We start from the raw sequence: 26,856 nt of genomic DNA, 5'->3' as shown, positions 1-26,856 counted from the left end.
TATATGAACCATACCGAGGTCAAAAAGTGTTTTTTTTTTGTTAAGGCATGCTGTATGCACTTCTTGAATTTGTCTGTTGACAATATTTCTTTCTTATGAACTAGTCCATTGAACTTTAATAATGATGATGGATAATAACAAAAGGTGAACATACAAATGCAATTTTCATTTAAATGTAGCATGATGTGTTTTAACATCTGGAACCTGAAATGAAAGGAATGTCATTCCCAATTCAGCATGGTTTCCTGAAAGAGTAATCAAGGGAACCAAGGTTATAGTGGTAATCAAAAGAATGTAATCCAGGGACAAAGACCAGACATGGAAAACAGACATGCACAACAATGAACATAAAGTAACTAAAATCAAGCATACAAAGTGACAAAAGCAAATGAGAAACTCGGACTCCACTAAAAACTGGGAGCATGGACCAGGGGCACCGGTAGGGTAAGCATCCTCTGCTTTTCTAGAAACACTCGCCGAGTTGCTCCTAAAAAGTCAAGTCCGGGGTAGTCGAAAGAGCAAAGGAAAACTATGAAAAGAATGCTCTATTTTCATTGCCTTGTTTTTTGAGAAAGTAGTGAACTGATAGACCCTTTAGTGTTAGTTGCACATAGAATGTACCTGTGATATATTTCTGCGAGGTAGGGCTTGGGGTAAAATAAAATTTTCTTCTCAAGAGTGTTCGTTACACATACTCATCAACTACCCGACAGTTAACACAAAAGGATCTATGCAAGTCAGCAACTGAGAACTTATTGTTTCACATGTACAAAAATGTATATTTAATGTAGTTCAGATAATCAGGACATTCACCAAGGCATTTTTTATCTGATGTTCAGATGTTGTAGGGAGGTGACCAAACCAAATACAAATAAGCCTCCCAAGACAGCATAATTATTTGAAGTAATATACATGTACATTGTACATGTATAATTGTACAATTGTACAATGTACATGTACAGGCATTCTTAATTTGTAACTCTCTAGGAGAGCAAATAAGAAATTTATACATGTTCGTGTACAGGTCTGTGGATTGCTAGTACAATGTAGTTTCTTCCTTCAGCAAAATGTTCTGTTGTATGAAATCATACATGTACAGTGTAGTTGTAGTCATATACATGTATTGTACATTGTATACATATACTACGTGTATTTTTAAGTGTTAATACAATATACATGTACCAGTACATGTACATAATAATGTAGGTCACCTTCTATTAATAGCAGTGAAATAAAGAAAACATGTTCTTCAGTATTACATGTACCTGTACAAAGTGTACATAATAATCTACGTGTGTGTAATCTGTCTTTTGCCCAGACCCAACATTAATTTTGGGTCAAGTTGGCAGAGGCACTCAAAATTGCAGAAATGTTCCAAAAATTGACCCCATTTCAGCATGACACAGATTTGCCAAATTTGGGGCATTATATTTTCAAACATTGAAAGATGTGCTAATTAGATAAATGTGGTTGAATATGCTACAAAATGTTAATCATTTATTTAACATTATAAACAAAAAAAAGAAAAAAACTTCTCCATATCAGATTTCAAATTTCCAGTCACGCAGGGGACGAAATATAGGCCTTATCAAACTTAGTCCTTTGATGACTAAAAATGTGTGTTCTAATGTTGATACATACAATGCATATTATAATGTACATGTATATACATGTATACATTGTACATGCACATTAACAGTAGAAAAAGCGAAATACATTGTACATGTATACTACCATGACTGATCATTGACATACATTTACATGTAGTGGTACACCGCTCCGTGAGTGGTAACCCACAATTTTTTTTTATTGAAAGAGATGTTCCCAACTTAAAAAAAAATGAATGGTAGGTTATGTCACACAAGTCCCTTAAAGATTTTGTAAAAAAACCTTCAGAAATAATAATCTTTTTGATTACCACTCTCAGAGTGGTGTACCACTTATATCAATGATCATTCACAGTCTCTTTCTATCAATTTTAATTAAATCTTTCATATTTATACTTTTTTTCTTTTCTCCAAATGAATATAAAACAGAGAGAATCATTTTAATTAGACTTCAAAATGTAGAAATGTTGCATTGATATCAAGACATTTGTCTTTGTACAATGTATGTATACATATGATAACATTGTACATGTACATGTAGTGTCTCTTGCGCCTGCAGCAGCACTAAGCTTGTCGTAAAAGGCGACTAAATAGTGCTCAGAACCCTAGCCGGGGGCTAGGGCGCTCTGCCCACAGAGCAACTGGGATGTGTACCCCAGGTGGTGGAAAGGGGTACCCCTGGCGTGTTACATACCGGGGTTGTCAGGCTATAATATGGAAAACCTGACCGCAAACCATAGTGGTGCACCGTGTTGGGAGAGATGCCACATTCCTCGCACGTTAAAGAACCCTACTGTGGTATTCTCCCGGAGTAGGAATAATAGGGCTCCGCCACAGGAGGCTAAATTTCCCGACCCTACCCACCTCTCCCTATTTCCAGTGGCAATCAAAATTTGTCGACCCCATTATCCTTGTGTCTCATCCCATTTTTCATTTCATCATCATTTCATGTTCATTTTATCATCCACTTCATGTTCATCGCCTGAATATAGCTGAAATATTGCTGCTCGGGCGTTAAACCCCAACAAACAAACAAAAGTGTCTCTTGCCACTGGTCTTTTGTTGAACTCCATTTACATTGGTTTTTGCCTTTTGAAAAAATTCAGAATTTTGTTAATTTCCATATACATGTATTTCTTAGGTTACAGTTCAAAAGTGACTTTTTGATGCCAAGATACCATGCTCCCCTCCAAAAAAAAAAAACTAAAAAACTAGCACTTCAAACGACAGAAAAAAATAAATAAGCATCTGGATTTGTCAGTATTTTTATTGTTCTTGGATGGCAATTAGTTTTGTACATCTGTCTCGTGAATCAATTGGAAATGAATGTAATGTACTTGCGTCATATATAGGTGATGAAAATGATTAGGTTTTGTTGTTGAAATATTGGACAAATCTTTTGCAAGAAAACTATTTGAAATTGGAGAAACCACACAAGTGTGTGTGCTGTTTAATCCTGAACTTCAAATTGTTCTGTAACAGTAAAAAATCTTTTTTTTTTTTAAATGAGGTAATGAAACCATGGTAACACAATGTACATGCTTCTCCATGTTTATTAGCTTAGGTTGGCTCTTTGCAGTTTTTGCCTAAACAGTTGACACAGATTTTACATGTATATTGAATTCCAACTAGGAGTTCAACTACATGTAAGCCCAGTCCTAAAATACATGTATATAGTGCTGCTAAGCACAGTTCTTCAATGGCCTTGAAAGATTCCTGCATACATGTATGACATGGTTACAGGTAACTTGTTTTTTTCCTTGTACTGTTCAGTTTCGTCTATCAATTCTCTAAGAAAATAATTTTGGTTGAAAATCTTTGGTTTTTCCATAGAAATTCCAAAATGATATTGAAATTATGAGTTTGCTCTTGGTTGATAGTCGGTTCTTTTTCTGGTGTAATTTGATTTAAAAAGAACTTTCACATCTGTATTAAACTCTCTATATGATGTAATTTTAAGTTGCTTAAATTAAAATACCATACATTTGTTAATAACAGAAGGCACTTAATACACCTGTCTGAAAAAAATACATGAATGAAGATATTGCAAGTGCATGAAAATGATATTACAAATGAAACCAAAACTCATTCTTTATAAAGCATCTCTGTGCATTGTTTAAATTGTATTTGAATATAAATAACAATTAATTTTTCTGTAAAAAGGACTCCTTTGTATTACTAGTAGCTTTTATTTTCAATATTTTTACTGAATTCAATCAAATGGAATGTTGTATGTCTACATGTACACCTGGTTTGTTTCTCAAATTTTGTTTGGCAAAAGCAGATGAAATGTTGACAGCATAAATGTACATGTAATTTAAGAAAAAAAATTCAACTTGACTGAAGGATTACACACTTGTACAATGTACATTTGTATATACAGGTTCCTAAGAAAATGTGTTTATGTGGTTACATTTGATGTGTAAATACAACAGACTTTTAAAACATGATGCAATACGTATTTACATTGACAAAAGTAAAGATACCTTTGTTCGTTTATGCACGTGAATACTAATTTGGAAAGGAGTGGTCAACTGCCATGCAATGCTTATAAAATTCAGCCCACTAGTTTTTGTCATTAATAAGGAAATACATGTACTTTAGATGCATGATTGTGCAGATAGACATGTATGCATTGATTTTATATTTTCTAATGTTATGTTGTGGGTTGTTATTTAACATTACAGGATCCTGTTTCAGTTTAAATACAAATTAAAAATTATGGAACTTCACGTATGTAACGCAAATACGTTCACTTGACAGAATCCGCAAATATTAGCAACCACGAAAATTCTACTGCATGTTTATAATAGATACATAAACTCAGATAGTTTATAAAGTACTGTATATAAACTCAGGCAGTGTTTTTTATACTGTAATTTTACAGAAATCCAAGGACATTTATAGTTTTGGATTAGCTGTGAGCGCTGACACGGTCTTTAATTGACAGTGTAAAATACATTATTTTTTGAAGACTTTCTGTCTTATTGAAAAATAAACTGTTTATCTCTGTTTTATCAGAAGATGAGGTATTGAAAAATAAACTCTATTTTATTGTAACCTGAATTCATAATTGAAAGTCTCTTTAGGGTACAAAGTTCACAATGTCTTACGTGTATGTTTAACTATGAGATACATTTTTGTATTACTGTACTGTGTATTTATAAACTGTTATGTAAAAACTATAGTAACAGTATGTATATGTATTTATTTACATGCTTGGGCAATGATCACAGCATTTAAATATACTGTGATATTTGAATCATTACCTCTGTAATTGAAGTGGAAAATTTGTGATGTCATGTGAAACATAAGTTACTTATCTGACCCTTGTAAGTCAAAGCTTTATGAAGAAATTCATGCCAAATTAAGAATAATGGTATAATGTCATGGTGAATGTATGGTAGCATATATTTTTTTTGTTGGGTTCATCATCAGAAAAGCAATACTCCTACATTTTTTGTACATATACATGTACTTTGTAATTGAAAACTAAATATTGATAAAAGTAAACATTGTTTATACAGTGAAAGTCTTTTCTTTTCTCATTTTGAAAAAAAAGGGGGGTATGTTATTACCATAAAGGAAGAATTTCTTTTGTTTACCAATTTTGAAAAGGAAAGGGGGGATATTTTATTGTCAAGTGTAGACATTTTCATAAGATAAACAACAGATAGCAAACATGACCTTTGTTTGACCTGTGTATTATGGACTGTGTCATCTACATTAGTTAAACTCTGTCCTTTAAATAGAACAAAACATGGCCTAGATATCTTATGCTTATTTAGATATATGTAAAGATAAAGATAAAGAAGATACAGGTTCATGTTTGGCACCTTGTACCGAATTTAGGACTGTGCCATGGTCTGGCAGCGACATATTAAAAATTGCTTATCGATAAAATATTTTCCAGGCAGCAGTTAAGCTACATGTAAATCTCAAACTCCATCTTTTGTATACAGTATTGGAAATTTTTAAATTGAAGTATTCTTGATGTGAAAAGTCTGGGAAAGTCTGAGCTTTGAGAATGTTTGATTATTGGATTGGTTTTCTTTAGACAAGAAACCCATTGTAAGAATAACATTATAGTTATAGACAAACTTTCATACATCTTTTCAGCTTTTGAAACGGATTTCAATTTTTTATAGAAGTATATTTCATTAAGTACATATTAAAAGAGTGTCAGAGAGTGTGTAGTACGCTTTTTTTTTCAACATCGCTCTACATGATATACATGTGTGAATGCAAGACAATTTGTATTTTCAGGTTCTTTAATATAACTGTCATGCATGTCTATAGGAAACTTAAATATGATTCAGGTACACCTAAAAATGGGGACAGGAGTTTAAATTTAATTTAAGGAGGTAGATCTAGGGTAAGGGACATAATTCTTTAAATCAGTGATATGTTTGTATCATATTCAATTTCATAAAAGCCTTTGAAGCTTTCCTTTGAAACAGAATGAAATCAGTCCAATTTACTTTACTTAGTTGCTTACATGAGATTGTTGTATTGTTGTAAAATGGTAAATACAAACTTCCAATGAATTGTAAGAGTTGTGTCCTTTACTCTTGGTCTACCTCCTTAAAAAGTGAAAGGTCCTGGACTTTTTTCACTCCAAATGAAAGGTCTACCAGAAAAAAATACATGTATGTGTAGAAGGTCCATAATGGTAATAAATGTAAAGTATAGTGTATGTAGGTCCACTCTTAGGACCTAGGTACATTACTTAAATGTATGTACATGTACATGTTTCACTAGCCCCTGCATCAGATATTGAAGGTCCTGGTCCTTGGACTAGTGCTAGGGAATAACGCTTATTTGAACTAATGGGGGATGGAAGAAGAACGATAAAACATTCTCAGTACATGTGTATAAATTCAGGTTCCATGAACAACTTTTGTGTACATATAAGTGCTTGAATAGTTTCCATGGTACAGGATTTACCAATGTACAAAATGTACATGTTTATTTGTTTATGTATATGTATATTTTTTGAAAAAAAAATATCGTATTCAAGTTATTATATATTGTAAGTGCCTTAACAATGTTAACTGAATCACACATTTATTTCACTGGTAAAAACTCATTTCAATATTTATCTTCTACAGGTACGAAAACTGGAACTGAACAGTCATCATTTGAGTTCCTGAGACGAGAGTTACCAGTACGCTTGGCCAATATTATGATGGAAATGAACCAACTCCCTGATGCATTGCTTAAAGTTCCGTCAGTAAAAATGGTCAGCGACTGGTAAGTGTACACTGTTGCCTAGATTCGTTATATTACTCTATTGCCTAGATTTATTATGTTATAGTACTGCTTAGATTTATTATGTATATGTATTTGTACACATGTACATGTAGTAAAATACAAACTGTAGATATACAATGTTCTAAGAAAGTTGAGAAGTCTAGCCATATTTTCCCCATGACTTTGAATGGCACATACAAGAGTGTATACAGTGCTTTACTGACTGGGGGTTCGTATACGTTTAAGTGGTGGTCTGTGGACTGGGACCCTTATTTACCCAGGTCCAAGGCCTACAACTAGATTCATTGATACTTTGAGGACTTATAATTTTCCTCAAATACTTCATTGATTTGAATTTTGAATATGTGAAGGACATTCCACTTAAAATTAAGTTTGGACACCTGCTGATATACAAATGTAAATGTATCTCCTATTTACAGCACTATTGTTATAAACATTCAACATAATGTTTATCAGTACATACAGTTATATTTTATACAGGGAACAGGGAGCTTGGAGAACATTTGTTAAATAGATATACATGTATTAATAACAACATACATGTAAACTATTGCAATGCAGAGCAGTATCTGTTCAGTGAACCCTGTCTAAGCCAAACACTGAATAAACCAGAAACACGTTCAGAGCAGATTGATTCCTTTTACAATCTCCTCACATCAGTTTTAATGCATTTTAAACATTTATAAACCCAAATCTTTCCTGACATACAGATCAGTTTGGTTTGGTTTAGGTCATGCAAAAAATCATGTTTGTTTAGGGTTACCTGACTGATCCTTCTTTATCTTGACCCAACATGGAAGTCATTTTATCTGCAAACTGAAAGTAAAAAAAAAATGTTACCTCCATTTAAAAATGGAAGTACACTTAAGCTAACTTAAACTTGCTGTTGCATTTGAGATAATGGGATGATTTATGTAATGTTCACCAACAAATAAAATAAAATGAAAATGTGTGTAACTACCAACCTTATTAAGGTTGATAATGTAATTGTAAACCGGTATATTATTTTCTATGGCCATTATAGATTCATTGCATTTCAAGAAGACTATGAATGTTTGTGAGGTTTGCAGTGTTCTAGGAATTTTCAAAATTCTAATTTTCCACAGTAAAGTTTCGTATGAAAATCAGCTTTCCATCGTCAAGATCTGCATTCTAAGCTTAAAATGTCATATTAGGAAAAAAATTCTTTAATTTTTACTGTGAAAGCACTTAAATTCGTGGATACCAATTTTCGTGGATTAGGGAAGAAACACAAGTTCACAGATTCTTGAATTCATAGTTTTAAGGTTTCCAGTATACTCATCAAAGGAAATCTCCTTTACATTTGGAACCAAATTTAGTGGTTTGGCCTAACCACAAAAACCATGAAAAGTGGTACCCCACGAACAATAGTACTCTCACAGTACTTTCCAAGGGAAAGTAGCAATTGAAAAATAACTTTTCCCGATCCTAATTTCACTTGCCTTGGGTGATGGGAAAGGGAATGCAAGAACACTTGCTTGGTAGAATATGTAGGTCTACCTGACAATTCACAAAAATGTATTTTGATAATTGTACTGATGAAAGGTTATGTCATTTTCTTATCCATGACTGGCCTTAACCTAAGAATTATTACCCTTAGTGTGACTGATAATGGAAAACATTGTATTGACACTATTGTCCTGAAGATTTTTAAGTACATACCAATACATGTACTTTTCTGAATTTGTCATATTATTGATGTATATGTATATGGTCATGTACATGTAGTTAGGTTAACAACGTAATACATGTATTGAAACAACTTGATGTTTCTGAATTATGTTTTCCCCTCTATGTTTTTTTTGTCTTATTTATATGTCAGTCAGTCTGTTACACAGTTGGCATTCCATTTCACTTCACTAAATAGACTCAACTGAATTTTATGAAATTTGATAGTTAAGAAGGACACCTTATGTACATGTACATGTGGTTGTTTATATTATTTTGATGCCCAAAACTTGGTAGGAGTTATGCCTTGTTATAGCACTTTGTGTTTCATGGATTAAGTGTTACTTTGGTATTTATTAAGTGTCAGTATCGATAAGACTCAGGCAGTGGGTAAGACATGGTGTGAAAAAAAAACATCAGTTTGATAGGGTAATTTGACTATTTGTACCATCAGAATCAAGACAAAAAGACAATATTTTCCATATCATGTTGGTGCATTGAGTTATAATTTTAAATGCACTGAAAATGAACATTTCAAGGGCAGATAACTCATTTTTATAACATTATATTTAAAAATTTCTGAGCAAAGTCAGTGATGCAGAGATCAAATAATGTTTTTTTTTCAAATAGAGGAAGTATCTTTGAGTGATTAGTACATTGTCAGGTCGGTGGGGCTTTGAAATGCATGTTTCTGATTTTTCCCATTTTGCCTGATTCTTATAAACACTTTCACTTAATGCTCAATTCAATAATTTACCTGAATAGATTTTTCCTCATACATGTACATGTATTTACCAGATTTTATGGGAAGGTTTGAGACATGCATTTTTATACCCCACTAAATGCGAATGGGGGTATACTGTTTCACCTGTATTTCAGGCAAAAATGAATTTTAATTCTGTTTTCATTTAAGTGAAAAATGAATTTTGTATTTCAGGTATAAGATGAGTTTTAGTGAGATTTTGAGTTTTGAAAATGAAGATGCCAAAGATCAAGATACACTGTCTTTGTAAGTACTCATACATGTAGCTGTGTACATCATCTTGAGGTGAAACTTGTGTGTATATGTGTAATGTTCAGGCTTGTGTTCATTCCATCACTGTGTTGACCTGAAATTTATTTGTTGACTTTTTATTGAAAAATGTACATGGAATATAATCTTGTGTACATTTGTTTACATGTATCAGTTTGAAACCTACATGTAATTTTGATTTTGTAAATTTTGAAATTAAGATTACATGTACCTTTGTATTTCATGTGTTTTTTTATTCTTAATGTCAGATACCATGTGTTCATGTGCGATTTTTTTTTCATTTTATTGCTTTATTTTACACATACATGTAGATGTCTTCTTTGGAGTATTGTACATGTAGCTAATTGATTAGTTTTGCCCAATTACACATTCTAAAAGAAGCATATTTGCCTATTCTAGGTTTCTTTAAAGAATTCTCAATTATAAAAAAATAGCTTTCAATTTTTTAGTTATTGAAATAACTTGGTTCATGCAGTGCTCACATGGCTGAAGTGCATATTTTAAATAACCAATCCTTATCATTGATTAGTCATTGAGCAGCATTTGGAAATGAATTACCATTCATTAATATTTATAACATATTGAACTTGTATAATTGTAATATTGATCTTATTCCTATATCCATATACTGTGAAAATGATCTAAACTAAACTCCTGTTGGGAAAGGAACTAGAAAATTAAAAAGTGGGTTTTCATAAAAAGGAGGGGTTCATGGCTGTTATGGATAATTTTTTCTTAAATAATGCACAATATTACCAAGTTTGTTTGAAGATTTTGTTCAGTTAATGCATGTGTTTTGTTTACACAGTAGTGGGGGATCCAGGGGGCTGCAGGGGGTTGGCGTCCCTCCTTTTTTGCTAACCGGGCCGAAAGCCAACTGAGCTTATGCCATCACTTGGCATCTGCCATTGTCGTCGACGCTGTTGTTGTGGACAAATTTTAAAAAATCTTCTTCTCTAAAACTACTGGACTGACAAGTTTTAAACTTGGCATGATTGTTCTTTAGGGTATCCCACATAAATTGACAAATGGGATTGTTGATTCATGAAAAAACATGGCCGCCATTACCTAAAATAGAACATAGGGGTCAGTTTTTTGCAAAAAACTCAGAAACCGTTGCCTTTAACAAATTTCTGGCTTGGATAAAATTGTTAAGCATCATGAGAAGGACCTGTGCCAAAATTTCAAAACCATTCATTGACTAATGTAGGAGTTATGACCCCTGAAACAGTTTTTGTTGTTTTTTTTCACATGTACAACTTTGAAAATCTTCTTCTCTAAAACCATTTAAGATCATTGAATGAAAATAAGCATACAAGTTCTTTAGTGTATTGTGCTCAAAATGACTGTTGTGATTTTTAATCTGTGAATAGATATGGCTGCCTATACTAAAAATGGAACTTAAGGGTCATAAGACAGGTTTTTGAAAAAAATTGCCTTTAGCAAAATTCTGGTTCAGGTCATGAAAATGCTATGAATAATTTTAATTGATTTTAACTTAGCCTGTCTCATTCCTCAAGATTTTCAAATAAGCAAATGGTTAACCAGGTGAGCGATTCAGGCTCTCTTGAGCCTCCAGTTATTGGAAAATTAGTCATTTTCATGTGTAAAATTGATAAAAAATGGCAAAGATATGTCCTAGCACCACCTTTTTATTATGATTCCTGGCGTGTCCAGATCTGTCCCTGCATAGTCAAAATCATTGAAAAAAACATCAATGTCTGGTTTTAAGGACATTTCCACATTATTGGGTCTTTGAATATATGGTACCTTCTTTTCTATAAACCTATACAGTTTACAACTGTCTCCTTTGTATTGTACGTCAGAAGACAGTGTCTAATTTAAAAAAATTAGCATAGTTAGGAAAAGTTAAGGGCAGGCTTGGAAGAAAAAAACAACAAAAAATAGGGATGTTATTTTAGCAGGAAACAGACATATTATTTTATTTGACCCTGAAGTAAAATGTATTTTGGAAGCAAAAAAGTTCTTTGAAGCAGATAATAATGGTTTTAGAACTATAAGAACTTTCTGATTATAGTTAGATAGATTTTAGGGTTAAGTTAAAACAGGTTTCATTGTTTGAATATTGCTTCCTTACTCTTAAAATGTAATGAATGGGTTCAATGTCCAATACTTTGTTATGATTACATAGTAGAAGACGCCCTTCTTTAACCATTAAATTATTCATTTGTATTATTTAAAGGTTTTTAGGATTTATACAGTGACATCACCTTCAATCTGAGCTTTTCACTTTTAAAATCTGTCAAAACCTAATTTATTCCTCTCTAACTTCACCAGTTACCTGCGCTTCTCATAGTGTAATGACTTACATGTATATGTACCAATAGGCTGTGAATGAGTAAAGTTGAGTTAACTAGCTTTATAAATGTATTACATGTAAGACAAAGGCTTTTTTTGCTAATGTTTAACTTGTTCAAATATATGCAAGTTTTCTGAAAAAGTCTTTTTGAAGAGTCTTGTCTGTGTATGACTACAATTTTAGTGTCACTTAAAAAATGGCACCTCCCCCTCCTTCCCCCACAAAAAAAAAAAATAAAAAAGAACTTGCACATTCTTTTTAATTTGTCAGCAACATCACTACAAATGTAATGTACAATATTTACCAGTTGAGATAGTACAGAATTCACTGTAAATGTCAATGAACAGACTACAATGTCCTGTCGTTTACGTAATGTACCAGTGACATCCTATTGTGTGTAGCATCTTGGCTTAAAACCAAATAGGTTATTATAGAGACAAGGATCAATTACATAAGTGGATTTTGATATTATGTTATGTTTTTCGCCTACATTTTGATGATACATGTTGTAGCATTTATGTAATGAAGGATATTCTTTGTCTAGGATATATGTAATTTTTGTCATGACTATCTGTCCATTTGTCTGTCCGTCCATTCATCTGTCTGTCTGTCTGTGTTCCATTGTCTAGCTTCTATAACCTTGGTTCCCTTGATTACTCTTTCTATGTTATTTAGATATATATAGAAATGAAATCTTGCACATTCACTTAGTAAAGCATTTACATTTAGATGTACACACGCTACTCATCACACACGCTTTTTCATATTCCACAGTTAAAAGACCTCTTTTTGATTTATTATATCGATACTGTTACATGTACTTTTTTTAACATTGTAGATTTGCAGATACTCTAGTCAAGATTAGAAATCGTCATGCCAATGTTGTAGAAACTATGGCTCAGGTATGTGGCAATATTCCACTTGTTCAGCAGATCTCAATGATCTTTCTTGGTAGAATTTTCTTCTGTGTCAAACATGATGGATCCCCAATCATGCTAATGCATTTTTGTATTGGGTGATTTATGTCATATTCATTTTATTGAGAGCTCTAGATCTTTGGTACAGTTTTGCTTTCAGGGTATTAACACAGGGCCTCATCTAGACATCTGTGACAAGGAGAAATCTTGTAATTGAATTTTGTTGAAAATTAACAAGATTGACATTTTTGTGCAGGTAATTTATAACAAAGTCTTCTCCTTGTCAAAGACAAATGGGAGAAGTAAGCACAAACAAGGAAAAGGTTTGTTCATTTCTCCCTCTAGAGAAGGCCCTGGTATTATATTATATTCATTTATTAGCCCATTGCTACACATGTAAAAGAAAAAAAACAAAGTACCTGTATCAAATCTACAATCATGGGTGTACATGTAGGAAAACACTCTTAACAATCTTTTGATGGCTTTCTTGTACATGTACAAAAAGTATCAAATATGGAAATAAAATCATAACATATTAAAATGTTTGTAGTTAGTTTAGGGACTTGGATAACTAATGACCTGAATGTCCAGATTGGCATGAAACTTGTAGGAGGTTATGACAAGAGTATTAGACATCTACAGTCCCTTATTCTCACACACATTTGGTTTGTTTTGCCTCATTGTTTAAAAAAATGGTCTCTATTTGATTTAAATATTGAAGAGGGGGTGGGGATATTGGTTTTATGGGGATGGGAATCGGTGGCTGAAGGGATGGGGAATGGTGTTGGAGGGGATGGGGATATTGGTTTTATGGGGATGGGAATTGGTGGCTGAAGGGATGGGCTGAATGGTGGTTGAAGGAGTAGGCAACGGTGGTGGAGGGGATGGGGACTGGTGGTTGAAGGGATGGGGAATGGTGTTGGAGGGGATGGGGAATGGTGGTTGAAGGGGTAGGGAACAGTGGTGGAGGGGATGGGGAATGGTGGTTGAAGGGGTGGGAAAAAATACAGGAAGCAGGTTGGGAACAATACCCGGTGTAAAATGAAAGGTATCATGAAGCTGTGGTCAGGAGGGTGGGAGGTGGTAGTCTAGTGAGGGGGAAATGGGGATGTACTGTCTTGTCCACTCCTTCTGATATTATAGGGATTTATTAAATTATTAAAAACAAATAGGTAGTTTAACTAGAGAAAGACTTTTCAACTTGATTTAACCTTTAATCTTTCAGGGTGTTATGGAGTTGAAGGACAGACAAGGAGAAGAAAATCATGAGAATATGGACACTTTGCAATATTTCTTAAACAGATTCTTTACCAGTAGAATTAGTATACGAATGCTGATTAACCAACATGGTTTGTATATAGGTTTTCTCCTTCAATCAGAGATTGGTTGATTATTTCCTGTATAACTAATCTCATACAAAACTAAATTATGGTGTATTATTGGATAAAATTGATGAATTTTCAAGATGGTCATGGAAAACAAAATTCTTTTTCTGAGTTATCGAGAACCAGTGCTTATATGCATTGTACATGTACATGCTTTTTTATATTTTAATTACCATATTAATGTACATACTGTAGGGAATACATCCTTTTTTAAAAATTTTTGAAGTAAACATCTACTGATGAAGTGCACTTGCCAACTAAACATCGAGTGTTTTACCATTGTGGTGTCAATGGGTTGATAAACAACATTCAATTTTTTGTTCTCTCAAACCAAATAACAATGGTATACGGAACAGACTTAAAAGTGATTTTTTCAAGTTTTGTTGTGCTGGAGCCTGATAGAGTAAAGTACATGTACAAACACAGCAAATCATTTAAGTGGCAGTCCTTGTAAGAATCAGGCAGTAGGTGAAACATGGTATAGAAAAACCATTATTTTGACTATTTACACCATCAGAATCAAGGAAAACACAGACAAGATTTTCTATATCATACTGGACCATTGAGTTACAATTTCATTGTACTGCACTGAAAATGAACATTTCAAGGGCAGAAAACTCTTGGGCAAAAAGCTCATTTTCCTTACATTCTATCGAAAAATTTCTGCACAAAGCCAGTGATGCAGAGATCAGTTAATGGTCTTTTCAAATAGAGAAAGTATCTTTGAGTGATAATACAGTGTCAGATTAGATAATGGTCTTATTAAATAGAGAATGTATCCATGAGTGCAATTACATTGTCAGATCGGTGAGGTTTTGACATGCACGTTTCTGATTTTTCCCATTCTGCCAGATTCTTACAAGTACTTACACTTGAAAGGTAGAAACAATCATTGACCAATATATTTCTTGGTAAATTTAATCAATGACTCGTACCTTGTATACTCAAACATTTTTTGAATTTGACTTAACGAGGTTTGTCAGACTGTAATTTCAAACAAAAGTACAAGAATTCTCTGAACATGCATTCAATAATATTGCTTTGAATGATCTGAAAAAAATTTCATATTACATGTATAAGTACATATATATATTGGTGATATATTATAATTTAAACATTCCACAATTGAAGTCATATTTTTGTTGACAGTTTTGTACTTTATTGCACCATGATATCTTATCAATGGCAGACAATGCACTTATAAAATAAACCATTTGAAAATTAAAAAAAAAACCTTTAATAGCCTTCTGATAGGAGAAATAAGTAATGTACCATATGCAAACAAGATTACTTCAATCATCTCGAAAACTTTTATGTAAATGTCACCTACTGTTCTACATCCTAGTCACAAGTGTTCTTTAATCTGAAAATCAGATTACAATAGTTTTGAAGTAAACAAGTTATACCTGGAATTTACATGGTCTAACTAGTTTGAAGTGTAGCTACTGTTGAACTTGGCAATTGTAAACAAAAAGATTATGTGGTGCAATATTTGGCTAGAGCTATTTTGAGACACAATAATGCATCACAGTAGTTTAAGTTTATTGTATTGTTTAAGCCAGGTTATCTCTATACATACTTTAAAAAAAATAAAATATGAAATCAATTTGGCAGTACACAATAGGGATGAATTATATTGAAATAGTGTATACTTATACTTAACGTTTTGTGCTTTTTCATATCTGGATATAAAAGAACATTAGGGTCCAAGAATGTAGCCTTTGTGGGTAAAATGTAGAAAATGGATTGCAAAGTTTCTCATTTTAATGTGTCTCTAAGCCTCACACACATACAGACTATCTTCCAATGATACCCTAGTATTGTTTATAAATTGTTTTTGAAATACAGCACCTTTATTTCTCTTTTTCAGCATTATTATATGGTTCACAATTAGCCAATCATCCAAGACATATAGGTTGCATAGATCCTAGATGTGATGTTTTAGAGGTTGTTAATGGTAAGTTATAGAAGCCACATTAGGGGGAGACTCTCACAAAATAAATGAAAAGTTTAGAACATCTCACATAAAAATGTAAGATTTGTGGGGTGCTTTTGGTTAAATTACTATATTTTCAGTTCAAAATACTTTAAATTGAGTTTTTACATAAAAAAAGTTGCTGTTACGTAAAAATCTTCCACATACTCCCATATGTGACTGTGTCATTTGGGGAAAGTCTCCTACATGAACTGTTCCAAAGGTTAACAAGTAAGAAGAAACAGAAAAAAAAATAATGGCAATATGAAATACTTGTGTACATTGTAAATAAGGCAATAGAGACAGGGAAACAACCCTAACAAACAGTTAAAAGAAAACACAACCAAATGCAGTCTATAGGGGATGAAACAGGAAAAAATTTACACATTCCAATTCTGCCTTTCACTGTCCTTTGAAATGGGCATCACACTATTTATACCTAAACATATTAAGATACATGCATGTAGTTTTTCATCATCTTTTGATCTAGGTGTCATTTTCTATGTTTTTCTTTTGGTAAAGAGGGCTTAAGAACTAAGAAATTATATTAGTTGGCCTTGCTAGAAATTTTTTTAACTTGAATAATAGTTCTGAGATCCAAGACACATAATATTTATGTGTTTTATTTTATATTACAGATGCTTATGCCAATGCCAGATTTTTATGTGAGCAGTATTACCTTACCTCTCCAGAACTTGAGATCCATTCTCATAATTGTAAGTTATACCAAAGAAAATAGATTACGGAACTTCTAAAAGTGACAGAAAATCGCATTTCTTTTTTAGACTTTTGTCATGTGCTTATCTGTGCATGGTAAAATTACACAGGAACTAACAGCATATTTGCTAAGAAAGTTAATTATTCATTTCGTGAAACTTTTACCTTACAAAATTGCTAATTTATAGTAAAAAATTCCATGTATAACAAATTAATCAGCGATATTTTTTCCTTACCTAATGAGTCTTTTGATTTATTTCTACACTCAAAGTTTAGAATATTAATGTTAGAACTTTAGTCACAAATAAGTGAGAAATTTCCTTTTCGTTGGGAACTAAATTTCACGGTCTAGTTGATGTAAAGAATAGCTTGTAGGAGAATATTGTTTCCTACATGAAATTTGATGAAAATTGGGAAAATGTAGAATATGGGGAAATTCTTCATAGAAATGAAGTCAACAGCATTTGTAATAGATAATAATTCAGTGTCATAATGTGCAACATTTTGATCATTATTTAGAGTCAATACAGGTAAAACAGTTAAAAATAAATTTTATAATTACTGCTGTAGTCATTACAAAGGAAAAAAAATGAAATGAAAACATGATTAAAAAGATATTCACTAAAAACTTACATAAAAGCAACAAGTTATCCCCAGCAAATCTCAAAATACAAAATTTTCATTTAACTTAATAACCTTATTTTTTTTCTTTTATTACAGTACATGAAGCAGAAAACAATATCAGCATTGTGTATGTTCCTTCTCATTTATATCATATGTTGTTTGAACTGTTCAAGGTAAGAGACAATACTGAAAACACTATATTTTGTTGTTTATTAACAGTATGGCAGATAATTGTTTTAGGATTCTTTTTTTTACTGAACATTTTTTCTTTGTTTTTCATTTAATTCTTATCTTCTTTCTTGATGTTAACTGGCAGCCTGTTGTTGAAATGTCAATTTCTGAACAAAGAAAGACAACTCTTGATACAAAACCATCTTTCTGTATTGACTTGTAATGAAATGGATTTGGAAACTATAAAATGATACTATTAATGGTGGGAAATATTTTATTATTGCACCCAGTTCATCTGATTGTAATAATTGACACATGTATACTATTTGTGCAAAATGCATGCCATGATATTTGATTATTTCAGAATGCTTTAAGAGCTGTGGTAGAAAACTTTCCAGTTGATAGCACTTTACCCAAGCTAAAAGTTACTATTTGTAAAGGGAAAGAAGATCTGACGATTAAGGTTGGTGCATAAAGAAATATTTTATATCTCTGTTACTTTGATATCTGTTCTTATTACAAATGGCTTCATCACATTGATATCTGTTCTCATTACAAATGGCTTCGTCATATTGATATCTGTTCCTATTACAAATGGCTGCATCGCATTGATATCTGTTCTCATTACAATTGGCCTCAGTTTCTGATTTCAGTTTCACATCCTAAAATGAGTAATCAACAACCTATTGTTAATTTCTGTGCTCACATTATAGACTGGGTACATTTTATTTCTTGCTTCTAAACCACCAAATACTGTACACTGAAAGCTATGTTATGTAATTTTATAAAAGTCACATTTTGTTGAATATCAGTTTTTTGCTGTATCTCAGAATTTAAAACTCCTAAAGACACTGGAGCTTTATTCCTTTTATCAGGCATGGTGAACATGGATTTGGCTTTTTTGTTGGTTTTGAGTACTTCTTGCATATAATCTATTTTGGAATGAGGTCTCCATATGCAAGTGTTTCTACTGATGCTGATGAGAGGTTACTCCTTGAAACTATAGCTCAGCATAACAAAATTGGCAATATTTATAAGATATTGTAATTTACATTTTTTTCCTTTTTAGATGAGTGACCAAGGAGGTGGTATTGCATATAACAATATTGGTAAATTGTTTGAGTACATGTATTCTACGGCACCACGACCCTCCTGTGCCGAAACAGGGTCTGCTCCATTGGTAGGTACCAGTTTACTAGGCTATCAGCAACATTAACAATGTTTCATTGTCCTTATGGCTAGAGATTTTCTACCTCGGGCTACTGATATGAAATTAATGAATATCTGAAACAGTTTATGATAACTACACACCAAAATTCCTGCACTGTTTCAGATAAGTGGTGGTCCAAGGTCTGGGTCCCTTGATTTCTGATGAAGGACCATTGGATATGTACTTACTTCTGGACTTGTAACCCTTTAATTGATCTTATATTGAAGAGTATTGATTGTTCTCAAGTTGACCATCAAATTTGAAATTTGGGAACTAGGCGTTCCACTCTTGAATTATATTTAAATCCCTGAATAAATTCACAATAAATTAATTTGATTTGAAACAAACTTTCTGATTGGTTGGTCCTCTTAGAGCAAACCAGGTTATTTTGTATAACCTGCCCTGGTATGTCATTAATATAAATTGGTCTGCACTCCACAATGCAAATTATCCCAAACTAAATAGCGTTTTGATTATGCATCAATTGTTTATATTTTGACTGTTGAATTACAAGAAATGTTTTTTTTATTTTTGATTAGGTTACACTCAATAACCTGGTTGTGGTTAGTTTAACTGAGAGGCAAACAATGTTATTTAGTATAACATGTTCAAAAATTAGGAACATTCCTCAACTAATAGTTTTTTATTACCGGGTATATCTAAATATAATTTTTTTTCTCAAAATTACAAAAATTAAAATCATTCACATATTTAACTTAAACAGCAGTATTAGTTATAGATGCAGTAACTTCACTGTAGTATATACATGTTTTGTTATAGAAATCTGAACAAATTAAGTGGTTTTTTTCATGGCTGAGTTTATTTCTATGATTGCAGGCTGGATATGGTTATGGTCTACCATTGTCACGACTGTATGCCCAATATTTCCAGGGAGATTTAGTTATATCTTCAATGGATGGTTATGGAACAGATGCTTATATATATTTAAAGGTATTTTTTAACATTAGTAATACTGATCATTAAAAACTTTAAAAAAATGGCTAAATTACCACACTTGGGAAACTCATTGGCTGATCATTTGTATTTGTAATGGAATAAACAATGTTCATTGGACAGTAACTCTGTCACAAAAATCAGTTTGTGTACATATACAGTGTTGCTACCATTAAATCTATACCAAAAAGATTTTAGGTTTAGAAGATGATTTTACCCACACCTTTCACCCTTAGAATTTATATCTGGAATTCATTACAGAAAGCCACTATCTAGTTAGGTTTACATTTACCCTCCCATACAATTTTCCTTGAACAGTCTTAAGTACCAGTTTATTTAAGATTCAGACACTGCCAGTGGTATAAATGATTCATGATGTAGGAAAAAAAACACTGAATGAGTTGCCTTTTACACACTCCATATTTTTATGTAACTATAATCCTTTCTGCTGACAGATCTGTATTTTGAGAAGAAACCCAAAACCATGTGTTCATTTCTCACTTAAAATCAACCAAATCAAGAATGATAACTCTTGTAAATTGCGATTTTCATGTACATTCTCTGTAATTGTAATCCCCAATGTGTAACATACTGAATGACAAAGTAATACTTATGTGGTCTGTGTTCTAAATAAGGAATAAAAGTTCACTTTGTGGGTTTTTTTGACATGCATGAATCTCTCCTGTCTGATGTTTATTAAGACTGGTATTTAAATAAAAAGGTTAGTATCTATTGAGATTCCAATGATCAAAGTTTTAATAATAACTCAGATAACGGTGCACCTGGTCCATGCTCCCATTTTTTTGTGGAATTTGAGTTAATTATTTACTTTTGTTACTTTTTGCATATTATTTTGGTTGTTTTATGTTCTTTGTTGTGTATGTCAGTTTTCCATGTCTGATCTTTGTCCCTGGATTGCATTCTTTTCATTTTCACAAGAATCATGGTTCCCAGACATGTACAAAGAATTGCATAAAAACTGTGGTACATTTATTCAATGTCTTATCTTCTTTTCAAAGGTGCTGTCAAATGAAGCAAATGAGGTATTGCCTGTATATAACAAAACCTCAGCCAAGATGTATGAATCTGATGTTGTTGTATCTGATTGGACGAGTCCTCCCAAAAACCCTCAGCAATCACGGACTTATTCTACATCAACCTCAAGAATGTATCACACACGTGCACGGACTTGAAAATAATAATTTCAGTGTTTAAGGAATTTGAAACCCACCTTAGTTAGATCTAGGTTTAAAGTCTTATTTCTTGTGCTCATGAAGATTGTTGTGAACCATTTATATGTGACACCTGAAATCTAACTTTGACGAAACACAAGTCATTCATGTGTGACCAAACTTGTCATTGATGAAGCATGTTGTTCATCTTTTAAAGAAGATAATTCACAGCATAAAGCAATTATAAAAGTAGATTAAAGAACAGTTCGACCAAAAAACCATACAGATGGCAGTTAGTTATGTGTATGATTTGTTATTCTTTGTAGTTTAAGTGTATTCTGTAGATACATGTACCTATTTTCTCAATCAGAAGTATTTGGCCATTACCGCTACACCAAAAATAACCTCGGATGCAGAAAGAAGAATTTCTTATTGAAAAAAATGCCGGAATTGTAGTCATATGCAACTCAAAGTAGTTTTATCCACCAGATGGTGCTGCAAAAATTGTAAGATATCACTAGAAATAAAGAACAATAACTCTGTCAAGAATTTTAGTGTGAAATAGGGAGCTAGGAGAAAAAGTAATGGTAAAAATTTCAACCAGTTAAACTATAATTTTAGAAAACGATTGGTCAAACTGCAGACAGATTCTTTTGCCTAGTGCATCCGAGGTTCTTCTTTTGTGTAATCAGAAAGGCTGAGAAGTTCTGATTGCCTATCATCTGCAATATTTGCCATCTATAACATGTACATTGAAGTAAAAATATTTGTTGAAAAATAGGCTTTAATTCTGTTAATTACAAAATTACTCTGATATTGAATTAGTTGCATTTTGTGCAGTAACAAAATCCATCACAATAACATTTGAATATAGAGTAGATTATGTCATATACATTTAATAAATAGACTCTAGCTGCATTCCTGTTAAAATTTGAAACAGTTCATGTAGGAGATTCTCCTGCATTGACACTGTCTCATGTGGGGGGGTTTTACGTAAAGGCTAATTTTTTTTTATGTGAAAATTCAGTTTTAGTATTTTTCACAATAGATAAAGTAATTTTAACCAAAAACTCAACAAATCTTACATTGTTTTTGTGGGAGATTCTTAATTTTTCGTTAATTTTGCCCACCCTAATGTTAGAGGATAATTAGGTATAAAGCAGGAAAATCTAAACTAAGAATGATTGATCTGTGTGATGAATAGATTGTTACATAGGTTTTAAATACATGTATATTTAAATTGAAATGAAGGGGCTTCCAAATGTTATGTTGAGACAGAATTTTGAATTTGTTAGAGTTCAATTAATAAGATTTGTTTTAAATGTATCAGTACAAATGCTTTATTTATAAATATAAAACAAAACAAAACCTGAGCACCATAAAACTTTTAAATAATACATGAGTCTCACTGTAATTCAATTTTAATATATTTTATGACATCACCAGCAGTAAAAAATATTCTCAGACTTATGTATTTTTTAGAATTGAATTTTGTGGCCCTGGAGCCTGTTTGGTCTAAAGCTGTGTCGAATTATTTGCATTTAAAATTCTGGTAAATCAAATTTTCCTTGTCCTGGTTCTTAGGTGGAACTGTACAATGGTAAAATATGTATAAGATACAGTATAATGACACTTTATCTTGATTTAACGCATCAGTGTTAATTATGCTTAACATAATATTCCCAAGGTTACAACTCAATACTACCCATTAGAGTTGTGGTCCTTGTTCAGGGCTCGACTTTTTAATTTGAATAGCTTATGGTACATAAAAGCATTTTTTTCATCAGAGTTAAAACAAGAAAGACAAAGAAAATGTCATTATGATGTTATAAATCATGCCAAAACCAAGATAATATAAAGCATTAAGTACCATTCTGTCTAAGAATCGGGCAATGGGTGGCCAATCATTTTTCCCAATTTAGTCATTTTTTTGCTAAAACATATTCAGTTCATCTTGAAAACAATAAACGAACTATTAAAATTTATTCTGAAGAATCTGTTACTTAAATATTTTTTTACTCCTTATATAGGGAAAAAGTGGGAAAATTTCCCGCCAGTTTTCGGTGGAGCATTTCAACTAAATTTGACCTATCAATATCTTAAAAAAGGCAAATTTTACAAAAAACACAATGATAAAATGGAGTTTCGTGATTTGCTTTATTATGTTTGCTATAAGGAAAATGTTGTACAATATATTTTTGTAGCTTTTGATCTTGATTAAAAAGTATTTGACGTGATGTAAAAATGAATTTTTAGCATACATTGTAATTCTGTCTCATACCAGTCCATGGAGTATAGATATTGAAGTTCATTGTAACTTCATACTGCAAAGAAGCCTTTTATTACCTAAAGTATCAATTTTCATAGTTTGTTGAGTTACCACTGAAAAAGATGAATTCTATTTTTTTTCAAATTTAAATTTAAGTCATGATTCAATTTTTACTGTAGGGTATGTTAACGTCTGAATTTGCAAGTTTCCACTATTTGTTGACCTCTTGGAAATTTTTTTTTTATAGGAATTTATATTTTTTACTGAAATTTGGAACCAATACTTTTATTGAGCCACACATACATTGAAAATAAGTACCTCACAAAAACAAATCTTCCACAGGAAAATACTTTTTTTATCCTTAAAATCAAGTTCAAGACATGATAATAATAAAAAACAGACATGGTTTTATTGTATAGTTTGTATTACTGGTAAAAATATTGTATTCAATATTTAACATGATCATGTGTTCAGTTATATTTATTGGTCAGGTTATTTTTTGAATATTTTCTAACTTTTTAGTTTAATTAATTTTGGTCAAGTAATAGTTATTTTCATTGGACTTTTATTAAGGGTTAGCTCTATCTGGTTATGGTCAGTTCAAACACTATACATATATGAAAGGTGCAATTACATAAAGTAATTAACTTACTGTAACAGATACAAGGTTGTGTACTTGTGCATGAAAGTACCACATACATTACATCTACGTATTAATTATGAAAACAAAAACATCCGTGCTCCACTTAGTACTACAAAAGGGAGAGTGTAAGTTAGAATTGGAAAGAAAAGAAAGTTCTTAAAATTTGAAGTTTTTAAATACAGACATCTATTTTTTTCTGCTTTAAAAGAGAATTATGTTTATTCAATTCAATATTAAACCTTTCCTTTTCTTTGTTTTACCATATGTTTGCTTGGTAAAATCATGTTTTCAAATAAGAGCTATAATTTGTTGGGTAACCTTGAATGGTTATCTGTTCACCATAAATGTTTATTTTTGCAATAGCATGTACATTTATATTGAGCATTTATACTAATTTCATTGGAAGGGGAAAATATAGCACAGTTACTCTATGTATTGATAATAATTGTTAAAACAAATTATGGTCAAAATCCACAATGACAAATATTCTGATCATTTAACATTATTAATTTATAATTATTTGTAGTTAATGTATTGTTATGTTATGAATTATGTGACATTTGTTCAAGATTAGTATTAAATATGGGATTTTACTTTCATGGTATTTTTGGTAATTGAAAAATCTCAGTCATTTTGCTGTACATATTCTTTAAAGATGCATATGGATATTTTGATTTATTTTATAATATTTTTATCCTAGATAAGAGAATTATATTGGATTAACCAGTTGTTTAATTTAATTCATGAGCAAGAAATTGCTTATATTTTAGACAAATATTTTTTTGTACCACAGAAAATAATTATTAGTCTAATTAAGAAGTTTATTCTAATTAAGAAGTAAACACAAAATTCCATTTAATACTAGGACTTTTATCTTTCCATTGTCTTTCCTCGACTGCAATTATGGGAAATGTGAATACTGGTTTTTATAACACTGGTTCATGTGTTGTTCAGCTTGATTATTGGATATGACTGTAAAGAAATTTCTTTGTATTCACAGACACTGAAAAATGAAACTCACACTTCAAATTTTTTTAAAATGTCTGCATCAGTAGTGTTTAAGGGAAATAACAAACACATTCATGGTTTATTTTGATTTAAGGCCTTATTTCCTTGCCTTATTTTTTGTTTGCTTAATTTGTGTAGCATTTTCAACTAGTCTTTAATTTGTGTAAGGTGAATTTAGTTTTTTTTTCTGTTTGGTTTGGTTATGATTTGATCTCCACTTGTGTGTGGTCAAACAGGTTAAGGAGGTAGACGTAGGGTAAGGGACATAACTCATGAAGTCATTGATATGTTTGTATAATATTCAATTTCACCAAAGGCTATCGAGCTTTCATTTGACACCGAATGAAATCAGTCAAAGTTACTTTGATGCTTACATGACATTGATGTAAAATGGTGAATACAAAAGTTGTGATGATTTGGAAGGGTTGTCTCCCTTACCCTAGGTCTACCTCCTTAATATCAACTTTTTCTATGTTTAAGTTATATTAAGGCCAGTGCTTGCTATAAACGTTAATTGTTTTATACTTCCTGTCTATATGTTTTGTTTTAACTTCTTCAGTGCTTTGACAAACACTAAGATTTTTTTTAAAAAAAAAGCCTTTAATGTGTATGACTATACATAGTATTGTTACCACTGGACCACATTCTAAATATGCTAATATCAATGGCTAAAAGAATGACGAAGTGAAGTATGTAAATTTAAGGGAAAAAGACAGGCCATGTATATCTGTTAAACATGTATTCATTTTACACTGAAATTTGTGTCACCCTAATGAGACTAAAGTTCATCTAAGTTCAATATTTAAAATCACAAGTAAAATGGACTTTTAAGTAGAAGTATTGAAATATATCTTTCTTGACTTTATATGGTGAATACAAGTCCACAGGTGATACATAAGTACAAATAAAGTTTAATGAAGAAGTAAAACTATAATACACCAATTATACATCTGAACTATTCATAATGAACTTCCAGCCTTAAAAAGTCAGAAAGTTGCTATATACATAATTGAGGTACTCTGTATACTCTGAGGTAAGCCAGTGTCATGTGATCATTTCTCTGATTTATTTCATTTTCTATCACTTGTTATTAATGCTTTCGATTTTTCTTTTGTTGAACCTTTATTTTCGGAGTATGTTAGTAATTTGTTAAATAGTCATTTTTTAATTGTACAGTTGTATTTTTATGAAAGTTGTCTGATATTTTTTTGACAATAAATTATTTCCCTATAGTTGATGAGACTTTGTTTTACTTTTTTACATTTGTTGCCTTCACAGGTTACCTCAACTTAAGTACTAATGAGGTTTATTGATGGCGATACACGGTTGATGTTGTTAAAATTTAGATTATTACCTGAAGTGGAAGAAAGTCACAAAAACTATAGTAATAATGATAAAAAATAGTAGATGGTGACAGATAGGGTTTAGTGTTGTAGTTCGGTTATAAGAAATCTCCTGGACTTTATATAGGGTATGTAAGTCTCGTCATGTGACCCCGTGATTTCACAAGATTGGGTCCTAGTCTACCATTCAAAAGCATGGAGACTTGTCATTGAGAGGAGTTGAGTTCAGTGTTGAGGGCAAGACATCTTGTTGTGTTACAAATACAGATAAAAAATAACAAATATCTATTTCTACATGATAAAGGTATTAAGAAAAAACATTTTGAAGATTTTGCATTGTTATACAGCGTTTCGAGTACCCGGCAGTAAATAATAAAATGCAGATCGGTCTTCGATTTTCAATACGTTCTACGTTGTGAATTCCGAGAAAATGAAAATAGAACGAGACTTACATACCTTATTACTACAACATTTTGTAGTCATTTTCGTGCAGTTGCTTGAGTATTACTTGGTTGTGCAGGTTCATAAATGTAACTATGAAAATC

The 26,856-nt window shown here is 31.8% G+C and overlaps 1 protein-coding gene and 2 long non-coding RNA genes across 4 annotated transcripts in view; 1 reads left to right on the top strand and 2 right to left on the bottom strand.

Moving 5' to 3' along the window:
- LOC148612151 (uncharacterized) overlaps window positions 1-15,575 on the bottom strand; it is a 21,525-nt gene extending 5,950 nt beyond the window's left edge. The window contains exons 1-2 of the long non-coding RNA XR_015924339.1: window positions 15,498-15,575; window positions 7,645-7,697 (exon numbers count right to left, since the gene is read on the bottom strand). This is a non-coding gene — a long non-coding RNA (uncharacterized LOC148612151). The remainder of the gene's footprint in view (window positions 1-7,644; window positions 7,698-15,497) is intronic.
- Window positions 1-22,846, top strand: part of LOC148612150 (pyruvate dehydrogenase (acetyl-transferring) kinase isozyme 2, mitochondrial-like) — a 23,985-nt gene extending 1,139 nt beyond the window's left edge. For both annotated transcript variants that reach the window (XM_088593316.1, XM_088593315.1), the window contains exons 2-12: window positions 6,719-6,860; window positions 9,508-9,579; window positions 12,762-12,825; window positions 14,066-14,189; window positions 16,096-16,182; window positions 16,839-16,916; window positions 17,638-17,714; window positions 18,077-18,175; window positions 18,782-18,892; window positions 19,760-19,873; window positions 20,896-22,846. In XM_088593316.1, the coding sequence (XP_088449442.1) occupies window positions 6,719-6,860; window positions 9,508-9,579; window positions 12,762-12,825; window positions 14,066-14,189; window positions 16,096-16,182; window positions 16,839-16,916; window positions 17,638-17,714; window positions 18,077-18,175; window positions 18,782-18,892; window positions 19,760-19,873; window positions 20,896-21,069 (1,142 nt within the window). In that variant the 3' untranslated portion in view covers window positions 21,070-22,846. The remainder of the gene's footprint in view (window positions 1-6,718; window positions 6,861-9,507; window positions 9,580-12,761; window positions 12,826-14,065; window positions 14,190-16,095; window positions 16,183-16,838; window positions 16,917-17,637; window positions 17,715-18,076; window positions 18,176-18,781; window positions 18,893-19,759; window positions 19,874-20,895) is intronic.
- LOC148612149 (uncharacterized) lies at window positions 18,149-26,856 on the bottom strand. The gene is made up of 2 exons (XR_015924338.1): window positions 26,768-26,856; window positions 18,149-18,374 (listed from the first exon to the last, which is right to left on the bottom strand). It is a non-coding gene; the product is annotated as an uncharacterized LOC148612149 (long non-coding RNA).

The sequence above is a fragment of the Perna viridis genome, chromosome 7 (genome assembly GCF_037379345.1).
Source record: "Perna viridis isolate PV_CMFRI_1.1 ecotype Kerala chromosome 7, ASM3737934v1, whole genome shotgun sequence".
NCBI lineage: Eukaryota > Metazoa > Mollusca > Bivalvia > Mytilida > Mytilidae > Perna > Perna viridis.
Note: the sequence above shows the minus strand (reverse complement) of the source record. Positions and strands in the feature narration are given on the sequence as shown.